Source organism: Triturus cristatus, chromosome 7 (genome assembly GCF_964204655.1).
Source record: "Triturus cristatus chromosome 7, aTriCri1.1, whole genome shotgun sequence".
In the NCBI taxonomy this organism is placed as follows: domain Eukaryota; kingdom Metazoa; phylum Chordata; class Amphibia; order Caudata; family Salamandridae; genus Triturus; species Triturus cristatus.
The window spans coordinates 1,714,614,293-1,714,630,711 of NC_140590.1; the positions used below are offsets into that span (position 1 = coordinate 1,714,614,293).

General features: G+C 46.9%; 1 protein-coding gene across 1 annotated transcript in view; it reads right to left on the reverse strand.

Annotated features, from left to right (window-relative positions):
* Positions 1 to 4,258: 4,258 nt before the first annotated feature.
* The window catches only part of LOC146812862 (alpha-2-macroglobulin-like protein 1), a 315,131-nt gene continuing 302,970 nt past the window's right edge, over positions 4,259 to 16,419 (reverse strand). The window contains exons 34-36 of the mRNA XM_085619933.1: positions 6,425 to 6,527; positions 4,787 to 4,816; positions 4,259 to 4,414 (exon numbers count right to left, since the gene is read on the reverse strand). Coding sequence (XP_085476059.1) covers positions 4,791 to 4,816; positions 6,425 to 6,527 — 129 coding nt within the window. The 3' untranslated portion in view covers positions 4,259 to 4,414; positions 4,787 to 4,790. The remainder of the gene's footprint in view (positions 4,415 to 4,786; positions 4,817 to 6,424; positions 6,528 to 16,419) is intronic.

Genomic DNA, 16,419 nt, shown 5'->3' on the forward strand with positions numbered 1-16,419 from the left:
CATCCCTGAAGAGTGGCAGCAGTATGTGCACACTGTGTACCTACTTCATTCCTGAATAGTAAGGGCAGCTTGCGCACATGGGGTACCTCATTATGACATCATCCTTGAAGAGTAAGCGCAGCAGGCACACATGGGGTACCTCCTTAAAACCTTATTCCCGAGAAGTGAGGGCAGAATGCATACATGGTGTACCCCCTTGTGACTTCACCCCTGAAGAGTAAGGGCAGCATGTGTATATGAGATACTTCCTTGATACTTCAGCTCTGAAGAATGAGGGCAGCATGTGCACATTCATAATTGAAGAGTGATAGCAAATGCTCAGATAGGATACCTCCTTGTAACCTCATCCCTTGAAGAGTGAAGGCAGCATGTGCACATATGGTACCTTCCTGTAACTTCAACCTTGCACATGGGGGACCCCATTGTAGCTTCATCCCTGATGAGTGAGGGCAGCATACACATACAGAGTACCACCTTGTAATTTCATCCCCTGAAGAGTGACAGCTGCATGTGCACATGGTGTCCCTCCTTGTTACGTCATCCCTGAAGAGTGATGGCAGAATGTGCACATGGTGTCCCTCCTTGTTACGTCATCCCTGAAGAGTGAGGGCAGCTTGTGCACACAGGGTTCCTCCTTGCAACTTCATCCCTGAAGAGTGATGGCAGAATGTGCAGATGTTGAACCTCCTTGTAACTTCATCCCCGAAGAGGGAAGTCAGCATGAGTATATGGGATATCAGGACAGCATGTAATTATGGAGTACCTCCTTGTAGCTTCATCAACGAAGAGTGAGGGCAGAATGCACACACCTCCTTGAGATTTCATCCACTGAGGAGTGAAGGCAGCATGCACATGTGTGGTACCTCCTTGCAACTTTATCCCTGAAGAGTGAGGTGCACCTGGGCTACCTCCATCTAACTTTATTTGTCAAGCGTGGGGGCATATATGCATACATGGGGTATCCCCTTGTAACTTCATCCCCTGAAGAGTGAGGGAAGAAACTGCAAGTGGGGGACCCCCTTGAAACATTTTTCCATTAAGAGTTTGGGCAGCATGGGCACATGGGGTACCTCCTTGTAGCTTCATCCCTGAATACTAAGGGCAGCAGGCACACATGGGGTACCTGCATCTAACTTTATTTCAGAAGTTAGTCAGCATGTGTACATGGTGTACCTCCTTGTGACTTCATCCTTGAAGAGTGAGAGTAACAGGCATACATGGGGTACCCCCTTGTAACTTCACCCTTAAGGAGTGAGGGCAGCATATGCACATGGGGTACCTCCTTGAGGCTTCTCCCCTGAAGAGTGAGAGCAGCATATACACTTGGGTTTCTCCCTGTAAGTTCATGCTCTAAAAAAGTGAGGGCAGATTGTGTACAAGGAGTACCTCCTTGTAGCTTCATCCCTAAAGAGTGGGGCAGCAGGCACACACGGGGTACCTTCATCCAACTTTATTTCTGAAGTGTGATGGCAGAATGCATACATGGAGTACTTCATTGTAATTTCATGCACTGAAAAGTGAGGCCAGCATGTGCACAAGGGGTACCTCACTGAAACTTTTACCTGAAGCGTTGGGGCATCTTGCCTACATGGGGTACCACCATGTAACTTTATTCCTGTAAAATTAGGACAGTATTCCCATATTTGGTTCCTTCTAGTAATTTCACCTTTAAAGAGTCAGGGCAGCATGCATACACGGGGTACTTCCTTGAATCTTAATTCCTGAAGAGTTAAGACAGCATGCTCGCATTTGGGGGCATATCAGCAATAGACGGCAATAAATATGGCAAAGCACGCTTAGCGCTTTTATATTTATCGCTGGAATTTATCGCCTGGTTAGCGCGTTATCAACAACGCGTTGCTCCAGGGCGATAATATTCCAGCGAAATCCTGGGAAATGGGCCAACATCGCAGGAAAACCAGCGATGTTGCACCCAAAACGGAGATAGCCATGGTGATACGACCCTGTGGTCATATCACCATAATCCACCTCCAATGTTAGCTATGCCTTAGTCAGGAGTTTAACAGACGTTAAACTCCTGCGTTAAGGCATAGTTAACGCGATTTAAAATATCGCTACCCCTCGTTGATGATATCACGAAGCTGGGGTAGCAATATTTTCCCATGGTGTTTTGTCAGGCACGCCTCCTTTGCATCTTATTAGAGATGCAAAGCGAGGCGTGAACAAAACGGGAGCTGAATCAAGGAAACACGCGCTAGCATGTCCTTGCAAATAATGCGATATAATTATCGCCGCTTTTCGCCCGAAAATGGACGCTAAAGCGGCGATAATTATATCACCAGCCCTTGATGATATGCCCCTTAGTTCCTCCTTGTACCTTTATCCCTGAAGAGTGAGGGCAGCATGTGCACACTGTGTAACATTACTGCGTGGAGCGTGATTGCTTCGTGTAATCATAATTTCTTGTTGAAGTTATGCTACTAACCTCTTTTATAGAACTGCCTATTGAAACTAATCAAATGTAGCGATGACACCGCTACATGCTGTTTTTGAGTCATTTGTGATATTGTTTTCCAGTTCTTTGGCTTCGTTTACCAACCAACTGATTTGTGGGAATTGGAGTCCAACATCGCTTCAATTGAACAAAATGAGGGTGGTGTGTGAGTGTGTGTGCGTGTGTGTTTTTTTTTTATATCCCTGGTGACTTAGAGCCATTTGGTAATTATTTTATCTGTAATGTGATACATACTATGTGTAAATGAGATAATCTAATTAAAACAGAATCTTGATGAATATTCTGGGGTTTGATCTTAACCAATAATCAGTCAAATCTCTATAGGTGTGAAACATTTCCAAATATGTTCGACTGATCCAAGACCACAGTTATTGTCACATAATATATGTTGTTTTTTTAACTAGTTGCACAAAAATACCACTTCAACTACACACACATCATGACCCCTTCACCCCAAATCGGACCATGAAAGCTCAGGACTATTTCATGAGTACCCTTTTGCAGGCTATGGTTTTCCATCAAATATAAGTGAAAATTGGTCTTTACAATGCACTATTTGAACCAATTGTTTCAAAATGTTCTTGGTGCGTACCCTCCAAGCATTCCTTGAGGAAGGCGGGCACCATCACTATAATGTAGGATTAGCAATTGTCCATCTAGGCACAGCCAGTGGGACAAGTGGGTAGCTAATATAAAACAATTGAGGAACCTGCACTTATTTATTTATGTATTTATTCTTCAAATTAAGCTTGTAATGGACAGCCATGGGGCAAATGTTTCTGAAGGTGGAGTCCACTGTTGCCTCGCTGGACTAAATAATCTCTAAATAGGTCAAAGGAAGTGTAAATTTGGCAGACATAGCATCTGCCACTTTTTTACTTCCATCTGCCAACCTCTAAACGATCCTCTAAGTGTCCTTAAAAAAGGTTATGCATGTAAGCCTAATTGTGTGATCTTCTGGTTCTTATCCCCAAGCAAATTAGATTTCTGTCACCTTCTCTGAAGTGATATTCCTGAGATTTTCAGTCAATTTGTCTCGTTTTATACCTGGATTCTGGCTGGTTTCAAGGGTACTTAATTGTCTATGCACATTTCAAAGGCCAAAATCCGCCGAGCCAATGAGTTGCTGAAATATGGGACAAATGTGGGAAGGGAATTGAAGACTCGGAACAATAGATGAACGGCAAACTCTTCTAAGGAAATCAGCAAGCATAGCAATGTTCTCTTATTAACTGTCTGTTATCCACGTCACTCGCATGGTATCTATGGGCAACTACAGATACTTGCTTCAACAACTCCACCAGCCTTGTGTGTGAGGATGCAGTGACCCACCTCTGCCTTCTGTCTCATGTAAGATACCCAGCCAGAACTTTCTTCTCAGGTTCAGGCCCAGCTGGATACCTTGAACAGAGAGAAGCCATGTACTTCTGGAAATCATGTCTCCAAGAGGCCAGTTATACAGGTTTGATCTGAGCCCAAATCTTCTTCTCCGAAGTCCATTAAAGCGGGATTGGTTGTTCCCCCTGTTAAATGGTACCTAACCAGAATGGAAGATTTGCAAACTCAATAGTTTAATACATTTCAGACCGTTCATGATTTAAAGGACTTATTTTATGTGCACAGGGTGAAAAAACCAGAGCTGTCCATTTGTCCACTCATGAAAGTAAAAAGTAATAATTTGGGGAAAAGGTCCACCCATCACTGAAGCAGGAACCTGAAGCCCACTATGCTGTGGTGTTCTAGTACTATTGCAATAACCAGGACAACATGAAACACAAAATATTTAACCATTTGGTGATATGAAGGAAATTTGTTTAATTTTTTGCTCTCATCCTCCTTTCTCCTTAACCTCTCCGTTCCTCCACACACATAAATTGGTGGCCTTTATTGCCCGGTCAGGGTTGATGGGTGTCATACCAGTATTCACACCATCAGCTCCTGTGAAAGAGATAAAAAGATAGAAACTGGAGTTAGTGTGACCTGACCATGGCCTCAACCTATCTCTTCTCTAAAGCTGGTAGTCCTGCTGACGAAATGCAGTCAGCAAGCTGCACTCTTGTGGTTGGTGAGGGCTTTAACAAAAAAACAAAAAGGGATGTGCATTCACTATAACAATTTAAATTCTCTGGAAACAGTTTCTCTTTGTACAAAGTTTCCAGCACTTGCTGCATCCACACATTGCTTATTTTCTCACATGAGCCAGTGACACAACTGGTGTGTTGCAGGAGTCACAAAACATAGGGAAACCACAATCTACTCCTCAGTCATGGATTTTGCACACCCTGTTGGGGATAAGTGATGGGTGCTTACCTTACTAGTAGGGGACTGTGGCACTTTCTTCTGCAAGAAAAAGCAGACAGCATAGTTAAGAACAGGATTAAGAAGCAATCACAGAAAAAAACATAGAAAACAGACCAATGGTATAATTTAGAGCTGTTTGGTAGGGGAAAGAATTTATCAGATCTCTGGAAGAACTTCCTCATTCAGAGGAAGTGGAATTTCCTCTACAACATGCTCTACGGTGAAGAATATTCTACTGGTGGATTTTCCAATGGAACTAACCCTTCCCACAGAAATGTGAGGATCTTTCATTAGCAGACGACTTCAAATCATTCTTTGAATCAATCCTTGACGGTTAGTGATTAGACAAGTTTGGGCTCACCATGGCCCTCATATAGATATCTGGCATGGGATATTTTTGTGCTCTCTAGAGATTCTCCCTCGCTACTACAGAGATGTGACTAAAATATGGGAAAATAGTTTAAGAACTAAGATAAATTTTCCTTGTTTTATATTTACAAAAAATAAATAACTCCATTCCGTCAAGTGCCTTATGAACCATTTTTGGGCTTGGATTCATTTTTAGATAGAAACTTGCTTCTCTCTGTAAATCCATGTCTATGTAGGAATAGGTTCCTCAATCATTTCATTGCCTTGTCTGTTTCTGGAGCCACTTACGTGGTACTACACTGGTTGTTTTTGCATTTTAGCTTTACTCTACTGCCTTCCATCAATGGACTTGAGTAGACGGCCCAGGGCTGTCAGAAGTGGGGGCTGAAGGCATCATACCTGAGTTTTTCCTATATCTGTTCATTACAGCAAGCCTGTCCTGTTTATTCGTGCCAGATTCTGGATCTGATGTGGCTTGCCTTTTCCTCAGGACAGTTTCTTAAAACTTAGAAATGTGCTTGTGGAATGTGAGGCCCGGCATGTGTTTGGCCCAGGCCCGCAAAACATTTGACAGGCCTCCTGATGCCAACAGAAACTATGTTCCAGTGTTTTGTGTGAACTGAGTTCACCATCAGTAGCCTTTTTGTTACTTGAGTGTATGCTGCTATGAAGTAAGGGAGGTGAAGAGTGAACAGCACCAGGAGTTGATACAAAGCAGGCCAATAACAGAAGAAAGAAGAAACATTTAAGAGAGGGGAACAAGAAACTCAACTGTGGAGTGAAGTGTGACAGCTGAAAAGTGTAATATCGGTGAAGGTGTAATAAGGTAGGTCCACTGCAGGGATGGAACTCAAAGTGGAGATTATGGTGATGCGTGAAGTGGTAATTGTGGGCCCAGTGCAGTAAGAGTGCAGTATGGCAGCACTACATTTTAAAGTACGAGATGTAGTGCCCATAAGCACAGAGTGTAGTGCCGGTTCACTGATACAGGAAGTAGTAGAAAGAAAAGATGTTAAATGAAAAAACACTAACCAGGAAACAGAAAAAAGAGAAAGAAAAAAAGAAAACAATAAGCAAGAACATACAAAAAATGAGTGTAGAGAACTTGAAAAAAAAGGTGAAAAAGAAAATAGAAACATTCAAAGAAAGTGAAAAAATGGCATGTATTGCAAATGAAAACTAATATAAAAAAGGAAATGATCAGGCACAATACCACCTGTCGAATTCAGGTGCAGGCGCTGCTTTGGACAATGATGTGGGTGCAGCGGATGGCCTTACCTGGGTTGTAGTAATCATAGACTTTAACCATTCTGGACTTCCGATTCTCAACCTCGACCTCCTGGTGCATCTCAAAGGCAATGTTCTGCTGTGCGTGAGTCAGCTGGAGTAAGAGAGAGGGTGAGAAGGTGAGCGTACTCAAACCTGGACCCTACCTTTATTCCCAAACACTAACAATGATCGATCGAGTGAATGAACATGAGTCACTAAGACCCAGGAGCATACCTCCTTCCACTCTGCTGTGGCTTGTGTTGCCGCTTTGTCTGGGGTATGTGAAGATGGGGGAGTGTTTTATCCTTGGTTATTACTGGTGTGAATTTCAATATTTTTTGTGATGAGCAGTGGCTTGGTGTGTCCTAACCTTCATGGCCATGCTAGAGTTCAAGGGAAGGTTCTTTCTTATGTAAGAGATGTTTTTAAATGAACAAATATTGTCTGCCTAGTGTAAAAAATATGTGCATCAAAAATGATTTTCACTGTAATATACAGAACGATGTATTATGTAGGTTGGCAACACTAGGCCTAAGCTAGGCCTGACTCCCTCTTGAATATCAGCATAGCCTTACTGTGTCTTCATTTTTCGACTCCTCACACAGCAGATTATGCACTAATAAAATGATTTGTGATGACCTGCTGTTCTCAAAGAACTCCAGAAAACCTTTTCCTTTCAAATGTAACTGTTCCAGGTGCTTCCTGTCTGTGGCTCTGTAGGACTATTTATTTCGTAAGTTTGTTATTGCATCGTGTGTAACTAGATTTACACACCCATTGTCATTAAGTCAAGAATTGACTAATTAGTATTCAGTTAGCTTGATATTGCTGCAATTACCTATATTTAGGCTGTCCGGAATTCGGTTAAAACCGACTCTCCCCGACAGTACCCTACCGGGTAAAAATCAGCTGACTCGGTTTAAACCGAGTGTCACTGATTTTCCTTGCTATTGCACCACTTGGCCACTTGATGGAGCAGCAGTTTAATAAATGCCTCTGCTGGAATCGCCGGCACATAACGAACCGAACATTATTACAAAGCGTGTTTTAATTACACAATAGGCGTATATTGCTTCGAGCGCATAAGCTCCCCACCATCCCCCCAGCGCACGCCTCATTTAAAACAACAACTGGCACGCAGAGGTGTTATTCTGGGGGCGCGTTACCGGCACTGCTTCACTGGTGACATCTTTGTAAAATTCCAACACATGAAACGTGTAGTTGTTTTAAGACTTATAGTGTTGGGATGTGGCATGTTATGTACACAAGGAGGGCCGGCGAACAACTACACGTGAGCACACACTCACAGCTATAGAATACCCCTGCTGACCGGTCTAAATGCACCGAACCTTCCTATCAAGTGCGTGCACCCCAGATCCATATACAGCACCGGAGAAGCGTTTGTGCATTAACCCAGCCTACAATGGACGGGCCGTGGGTGTGGCTGAATTCAGGCCTGTGCGGAGCAGCTTCTTAGCATCGGCGACTGGAATGGTGAACTTAAAATAGGACAGAATTTTTTTTTACGGCAATTCGTGCATAGGACATTTTGGCAAATGCTTTTGAATATGTATTATTTCAGTCTGTTTTTGCAGACATGGATCCTGTAATGTGTGAACCCACAGCTTTGAGCACACGCGTGTAGTGCACATCGCATGCACCACCACAGAACACCAGTGGTGAGCCCCAGTACAGAACATCCTTCTTCCACAAGATGGTTCGTCTGTACTGGGCACATTAGCCGGGCTGAGTACATTCCCTCAAGCACGAGAGCTATGTATGACTCACGAGCTTAAGTGGCACACTGCACGCCTTGGACAAATTCACACGGCAACCGTGCACCCGTCTGGGCGAAACAAGCAGGTCTGTAGCTAGACACCGGTGACAAACAGACCTTCACATTAAAAACAAGGCTCGGTTAGGCTGAAAACACGCTTAAGACTATCTGCCTCTCGCCCCTCACCGAGGGCGCTGCAATGTGTATTTGGGAGTTTCACTTTCTTCTGCTCTTTTTGGAGTTTAAAGCACTTCCCAGACAAGCCGCTGGAAGTGACAGATGAGCCAAAACATGGCGCTTCTAGCGGTTCACACCCCACCCGTGAATGCCGCCTGAGGTACCCCAGAGACCCCTCCTGCACCAAACCGTGGGGGTGCACCAGGCGTGCAACACCCATTGGGCTCACCGGGCTTCAGCCCCCCCCCCGTCATGTGTGTCAGCCCGGCTGAGGCAGCCTCGCGGGCTGGCGTCCATCTAATTGCAGCCAGACCCGAGTACTTCACAGGTCTTTAAAAGACCATTTACTCGTTAATGAGGATTTTGTTGTGTTTTCACAACTTCTTACAGCCACTCTGCCTATGGCTGGAAGACTTAGCCCCCCCCCCGAAATCTTTTTCACCCCCCCCGAAATTTGGCTATAGTTGCCCATCTGGGGTGCATGAGTAACCCACTGCATCCGCCTCACGTTAATCCACTGAACTCGGAGACAGTAATTTGTTAATGAGTGCCAAGGATGCTCGCGACGGCACAGGTAAGGGGGCGTCGGGGTCAACGCGTGCGCTCAGATGGGCTCTGCAGGGGTAGTGGTGTGTTTCAGCTGTAGCCCTTTCTCCCTGGAGCTGATCGCGAGGGGTGCCCTCTGCAGTCAGAAGGCGGCCTCACACTGCCCAGCCTGCATCTGCCAGTTAGTGCCAACGCAATCCAAGCGGACCCACTCACCGGCGCACCAGAGCCACTCTCTCGCAGGCCGGGGACAGGCACACAAAGCCCTGACAGGTCCCGGATTCATGCAGTGTCTCCGTATTAGGCGCACGTGTCAGGCAATCGATGGGGAAAACAAGGGCCACAAACACTGCAAACGGATTGTGCTGCGCACTTTGGTACTCTGCGCAAGTGTTAGATCCCTTCCGTAAAGGGGAATTTTCGCCAGACTTTGAGAAGTACAGCTTCATTTTTGACCGCTTTAACACCTCTGAGAGCATATGCACCCAGTTCAACTCATATGTTTCAGAACCTGGCCCAGACAATGTCAACCTTGAGGTGCACCAGTATTGGCATGGAAAGCTACGTCAGTGGCCAGAGTTGGCAAATTGTGTACTGTCTGTTTTGGCGTTGCCAGTCTCAAGTGCCAATGTCGAGAGGGCCTTTTCCCAAATAAAAGTGTACATGGGTAGGAAAGAGAGAGCGCGAATGACCAAAGATTCCCTGAAGAAATATTGTATAGTGTACTACAATAAATTCGACTTGTAAAAATGTATTTTAACCTCATATACACTGTACATAGACTGTCTATATTCCATGCACCAATTAAGAAAGCAAACAATAATAAAAGCAAAGCGTCCCATAAACACCGGTAAAACACTGTTTCAGTTGTTTTTTATGGCGCGAAAATTAGTAACCACTGAAAAGCACTGTTTTTTTGAGGTATTGAAATCACTGGAAAACACTGAAAAAACACCACCAGAATTTACCAAAAATAGAAACTGAAAACAGGAAAGCCTACTTATATTGAGAATGGTTGATCATTATTAATTTTTTGCTGACTAAGGGCCTGATTACGATCTTGGGGAATGGGATACTCAGGGGCAAAACACAGGCCCCTGCAGCCCCCACGGTGCGGGGGGGCCCACGCTCCAGGGGCCCCCTCTCTCAGTGGAGGATTTAAAAAGTGCGAATTCAGTAAAAATAAGCGCATTTCCCCCTCTGACTACATTCATTCCCACTCCCTCATCTTAACAGATGGGGTTCGAATTCACAATTAAATCTTACCACATTTCTCATATTGCAGGGCAAACGTGGAACTACCTCGTGGTGCACACATTCCCCTCAATACCGAGGTTTTCGTACACAGTGTACCTAGTGGTTGTAGAGCCAAGCCATTCCCTGTTGCCAGAGGACAGGTCCTTCTCTTTTCTGTTCCTACAACTTACAGGAACCTTCACTGCTGTGCAGGCTTGTCCGAACCTCGCATAATGCCTGCGGGAGGAGCCCCGGGGCCCCCGAGTGAGTGTAAGGGGGCCTGGAGGCACCCCCGGGTGAATGTGAGGGACCCCGTAGAGACCCTAGGGTGGGAGAAAGAACCCCAGGGGAACTGTGAGGGTCCCTGGCTGAGTGGGAGGGGACCATGAGTGAGTGTGAGGACCCCGGAGACGCTCCGAGCGCTGCAGGCGGCTTTGAAGTAGAGAGACGCCTGTCCTTCTCTCTGTACAACCCCTGTGACCCCCTCTCAGGATGTCTCCCCAACTCGTTCCTTCCCCGGAGCCACCCATGTTCATTCTGTGAAGTGTTTGTGTGGCGTTGTCCTGTTTAACCTTAAATCGTCACCATTTCCTCGTTTATCTTCAGTCTTGTCATGACGTCTCACTCTCCCCCTTCACCACTCCTCCTGCTCCCCCCCACTGGCCCGCCCCACAGCACTTGTAGCTATCTGTACTACTCTCCTCGCCGCCTCCTCTGCCCCCCTACATTGTATTTTTCTTTCACTTTCTCAACAGTTGGAACATATTCCAAAGGGACATCGGAACTGTCCTTGGACAGACGGTGCGATGAATCCGGAGACCGAGGAGCAAAAGGAGACATAATGACTGTATTAATAAAAGAATAATCAAGGCAGACCCGTCACACAGAGACAGTGTGAAAATCAATGTTTTACCCTGTCTGAGGCAGGAGCAGCGCCTCCTGTGGAGAGAGACGGTACTGCAGGACCACAGGGGGGGGGTGGATAAGACTGTGCATTGATTTTAAGCTTAAGGGCACAGCGTTCAGTCTAGAAATGCAATGTAAACTTTTCAACACTTCACAGATTAAATATGGGGGTGTCTGGGGGTGAGAGGGAGTCAGAGGAGGAAGGGGAATTCTGGGACGGATATAGAGCGAGGGAGAGCTTTGGATGGAGGGGACACCCTGCAGGACCCTGACCAGCAGTGGGTCCCTGGGGGCTTCCATGGCCAGGTCCTGGCAGCCCCCCCAGGGGTGAATCCCCCAGAATCATGACGAGTGAAAGGTATGACCCTCCTCATCAATGAGGTGGAAGACAAGTGTACGGGGAGGAGGGGGCAGAAATACTACCTCATGAGGGGGCAGAGCAAACATTATATTCTGTCAACACGAGAAACCTTCATCAGCGCCCTGTACATACATTTCAACCAAAATCACCACAAGTGGTGCCTTGTGTTTACTAGTGACAGCTGGGCTTGCACTGGTGTAAGTGCACCAGAGACCCCTGGGTTCACTACCACTAGTGCTCTCTGGCAGAGCGGTCATTACATCATCCATGGGAGGCTGAAAGTGGGAGCTGGGGGGGAGGGGGGCATGACACCAAGGCAGTGCCTCATGTTTACTAGCTGTAGCGGGTCCACCTCTCTCTGTGAGCGGCGGGTCCACCTCTCTCTGACTGCGGCGGGTCCGCCTCTCTCTGTGAGTGCGGGTCCGCGCCTCTCTGACTGCGGCTGGTCCGCCCCTCTCTGACTGTGGTGGGTCCGCCTCTCTCTGTGAGCGGCGGGTCCGCCTCTCTCTGATTGCGGCGGCTCCGCCTCTCTCTGTGAGCGGCGGGTCCGCCCTCTCTGACTGCGGCGGGTACACCTCTCTCTGTACGCGGCGGGTCCACCTCTTTCTGACTGTGGTGGGTCCGCCTCTCTCTGTGAGCAGCGGGTCTGCCCCTCTCTGACAGCAGTGGGTCCGCCCCTCTCTGACTGCAGCAGGTCCGCCTCTCTCTGTGAGCGGTGGGTCCGCCTCTCTCTGACTGCGGCAGGTCCGCCTCTCTCTGTGAGCGGCGGGTCCACCTCTCTCTGTACGTGGCGGGTCTGCCTCTCTCTGTACGCAGCGGGTCCGGCTCTCTCTGTAAGTGGCGGGTCCGCCTCTCTCTGACTGCGGCGGGTCCGCCTCTCTCTGACTGCGGCGGGTCTGCCTCTCTCTGTGAGCGTCAGGTCCGCCCCTCTCTGACTGCGGCAGATCCGCCTCTCTCTATATGCGACGGGGCCGCCTCTCTCTGTGAGTGGCGGGTCTGCCTCTCTCTGACTGCAGCGGGTCTGCCTCTCTCTGTGAGCGGCGGGTCCGCCTCTCTCTGACTGCAGCGGGTCCGCCTCTATCTCTACACGGCGGGTCCGCCTCTCTCTGACTGTGGCGGGTTCGCCTCTCTGACCGCAGCGGGTCCGTTCCTATCTGTGCGCGGCGGGTCGAGTCACTGATCATATAAAAGGTGAAGTATGACCGCGAAGCTCACCCTGCAGGATCCTCCGCACTGTCAACGCCGGGCGGCGCTCGTACCCAGTCCTGAGCCAGTCACTGGCAGAGCCTCCTGGGGCCCCTAGTGAGGCTGGAAGGGAGACCAGCATCTGCGGCCGCCCCATCCCTGGACCCACTGAGACAGGAGTGACAGACGCCGCCCCAGCCCCGCCGACATGACCCTCCTGCGCCGCCTCCTGCTGTTTACCTTCCTTGGGCTCCTATGGGGAGAGGAGCCCTGGGGGTCCCAGGGTGAGTGTCAGGGGCCCTAGAGAGGGAGACCCCTGGGTGAGAGTCAGAGACCCAGTAGGCAACCTGGATGGGAGGGAGAGATACCACAGGGTGAGTGTGGGGAACCTGGAGGGGCCCTGGGTAAAGTTGCGGTAATGCTGCCCCGGCCCCGCCGACATGACCCTCCTGCGCTGCCTCCCTTCGCTGCCCTGTTGCCTCAGGCTCCTGCGGGGGAACCCCGGGGGCCCCAGGGTGAGTGTTGGGGACCCTGGGAGGGAAGGAGACCACAGGGTAAGTGTCAGAGACCCTGGTGGGATCCTGAGTGAGAGGGTGAGATGAAGACAGACCCCCGGGTGAGTGTTAGGGGCCCTGGAGAAAATCTAGGGTGGGATGGAGACCTCCAGCACCCTGCAGTCACTCCTATTACTCTACTCTCACACTGTTGCATCACTCATCGTGCACTCTTTAATCTATGCCTACTCAGGACCATTAACTTTAAACAGTAGGCACAGTATTTTCAGAATGGACAACTCCGTTCAGTAATCACCAAGGTGGGATTATGAACAAACTGGTAGGTGGTGGGCCGGGCCACTGGGGGGGGCCCTCCATGTGCTTTGCAGGGGGGCCCCCTCAAGTTTGGTTATTCCACTGGGGATACTCCATCACAAATGTGACGGTTATCCCCTCCGTTGCATTATAAGTTCCATAGGATATAATGGAACTTGTAATATGGCGGACAGGATATTTGTCACATTTGTGACGGAGTGTCCTATCCGTCAAGATCGTAATCGGGCCCTAAGTGACCTTTGCTGTAAATATGTTTTATAAAAAGAGTTCATGTTGTTTATAAAAAGAGTTCATGTTGAAGATAAGCCATGATGGTTTATCCCGACTCTTAGCGAGCAGACCCCCTGTCAGTCTGTCTCTCGCTTAGGACTTAGAATTATTTACTTTGAGGCTTGACTGTATGTCAGAACTATTGCAGCATTTGACTGAGTCTTGTCCTAATTTCCCTATATATGATTTACTAGGCATTAGGCTAACCATATTTTGCCTTCTGCAATGAACTTTGATTATTTAATAAGCTTTCAAGGTTGTGAATAATTACCCTTATCTCAAGAAGGCCTATTTAATTGATTATATGTGTGATTTTATCCTCAATCTAATCTCCTTGGGCGCACATTTCCTCATATGTTCTTTAGCACAACACCGCCTCGATCCTTCGTAAGCGCTTTGTCTTAGATTATCAGATAAAATAGTGTCAGCAATTCTTTCAGCCTCCGCTCTATCCCATGGTCTTGCCAGCAGAGACCTCAACTCCCTGTGGATGTTTGATGAGCCATTCTGGGAACCTATATTATTTGGAACCCACCATAACTGCCCCCTTCTTCTTTCTGAATACAGATGTATAGTACAAGGCAGTCCTGCCCCTGGAAACTCACAGAGAAAGAAACTGGAGAGAAGCAGGTTCAGCTACACCCTGTGTACGGGATCCGATGAAAACATCCAACTATCTGCAACACTTTCAGGGTGTGCGCTTCCTACTGGAGTTAGAATTACCCTTCTTGGGAATTAGAAATGTTTAGGAAGACAACATGCTTGTTAGTGAATTCCTGGATTGGCTAAAAGGTAAGGCATGGAGTAGAGACAGGAATCTTAAAGACCATCAGAGCACCTTATCCTATGTAGACATAGAATATCATGCCAGTCTCACAACAGAGCTTAACTGCCAAATATAAAGCCATAAGTTGCAAGAAATAGTTGTATTGAACATATTTTATCTTTACCTCTTGGTAACACCAAAACAAACATTTCCACAGAATTGTTTAGAATTGCAAAAATAATGTTACACCTCTTAATCTCAGCAACAGGTCTGATTTTAATTTAAGCACCCTTCTCTCTCTCTCTCTCTCTCTCTCTCTCTCTCTCTCTCTCTCTCATCCTTACTCTGTTTGTTTTCTCTTGTATTTCTTTCTTGTTTATTACTTTTGTATGTGAAAAGTAGTTTTTAATTACAACTATTTATTTCTTGTACTATCGATTTTTTACCATGCCAACAAGTTGTCCACATATCACTTCTCAGAATCTAAGCATTGTGGGTTAGTTAAGTGGGGATGAAGAGCTCTGCTTCCGTTGAAGAGAGAATAGTCAGACAGCTGCGTCAGGGTTTGCAAACTTGGTGAGAAAGGCAAATGTGTGCACCTCCGAATACCACTGAAAGGATCTGCTCCCTTCTTGAAGTGTGGGGGAGTCCTAATCGTGGTCAGGAAGAACCAAAGACCTTCTTGAGTAGATCTACCTTCAGTGCTCTCTTGAAGGCTGGTGGGAAGGGGCAGCCTTGCAATCCAGCCTTGAAGAGGGTTGGGTTAAGATCATTCCAGACCCTTGGGCTCAGGACTTTCATGGTCTTTCTCTGTTTCCTGTGTCTCTTGTAGTCGAAGTTTGATTTCAGCACAAGTTCTGTGCTTCAGGATATATTTGACGTTAATCATTTGTAAATATTCCAGGTCTTTTCTCACATAACCCCAGTAAACATTGGAAGCCAGTGGAGCTTCTCCAAACAGTGGTGATGTGACTGATTTTCTCAGAATTAGGCACGTTTTGCTGACTGAGTTTGAACTGTCTCAGTTATTTGGACGTGTTCCTTTGGTGTTCCCTTGGATACTATGCAAAAGTGGCTGGACCAGTGTATGACAAGGGCATTCCTATTTTTTTTGTCTGGAGAAGGCGATGAGCCACCTCAACCTCATGGATTGGAACTTGGTGTTTCATGTTACATCAGAGATCTGATGATCAGAACAGAACTCCTGATCCACCCAAACCACCTGCTTTTAATTGTCTGTAAGAGTGTTGGGATTTCAGTGTCCAGGTTCTTTCGTAAGAGATTATCAGTGGTGGCTGGTGACTTTTGAAAGTGGTGAGGCGCTAATGTTGATGACAAGTTCCACATAGTCATTGAGGGAAGCAAGCAAGACCAATTGTCAAAGTGGGTCTGAAAAAACTTAAAATACTAGACAAAATTGGGTTGTAACAAATTTTGGTTAAAAAGTGATACATTTATGAGGCAATTCTATAGCAGAAGCTCTAAATGATAGGGAAGCTGCATCTAAAAAAACATGTTCACATTTTAATGAGGTCCTCATGTAGGACCAAGAACCAGAGCCCAGTATTTAAATATCAATAAATATATCGAAAGTAAACTAAAGTGGACCCCAGAGACATGTGCAGGTGCGGCCGCTGCAGGTAAGAGCGGTGGGGCATTTTGAGAGACGACCACGAGGGAAAATTAATTATTTATTTAATTTCCCCTTGTGGTCATCTCTCGAAATCCTCCCCCAGCAGGCCCTACTGCCCCACCGCTCTTAACTGCAGCAGCCGCGGCTGGACATGTGCTTGTTTTTAATTTGATACCAGACGACATTCACGAAAACACATATAGCAATTAACTCATCAGTTTGGCAAACATACTTTCAAGAACACTTTTAATGTAGTAGCCTAAGTATGCTCCTACAGATGTGAAAGCGGGTATGTTAAACTTTGCAAAAATGGGTTG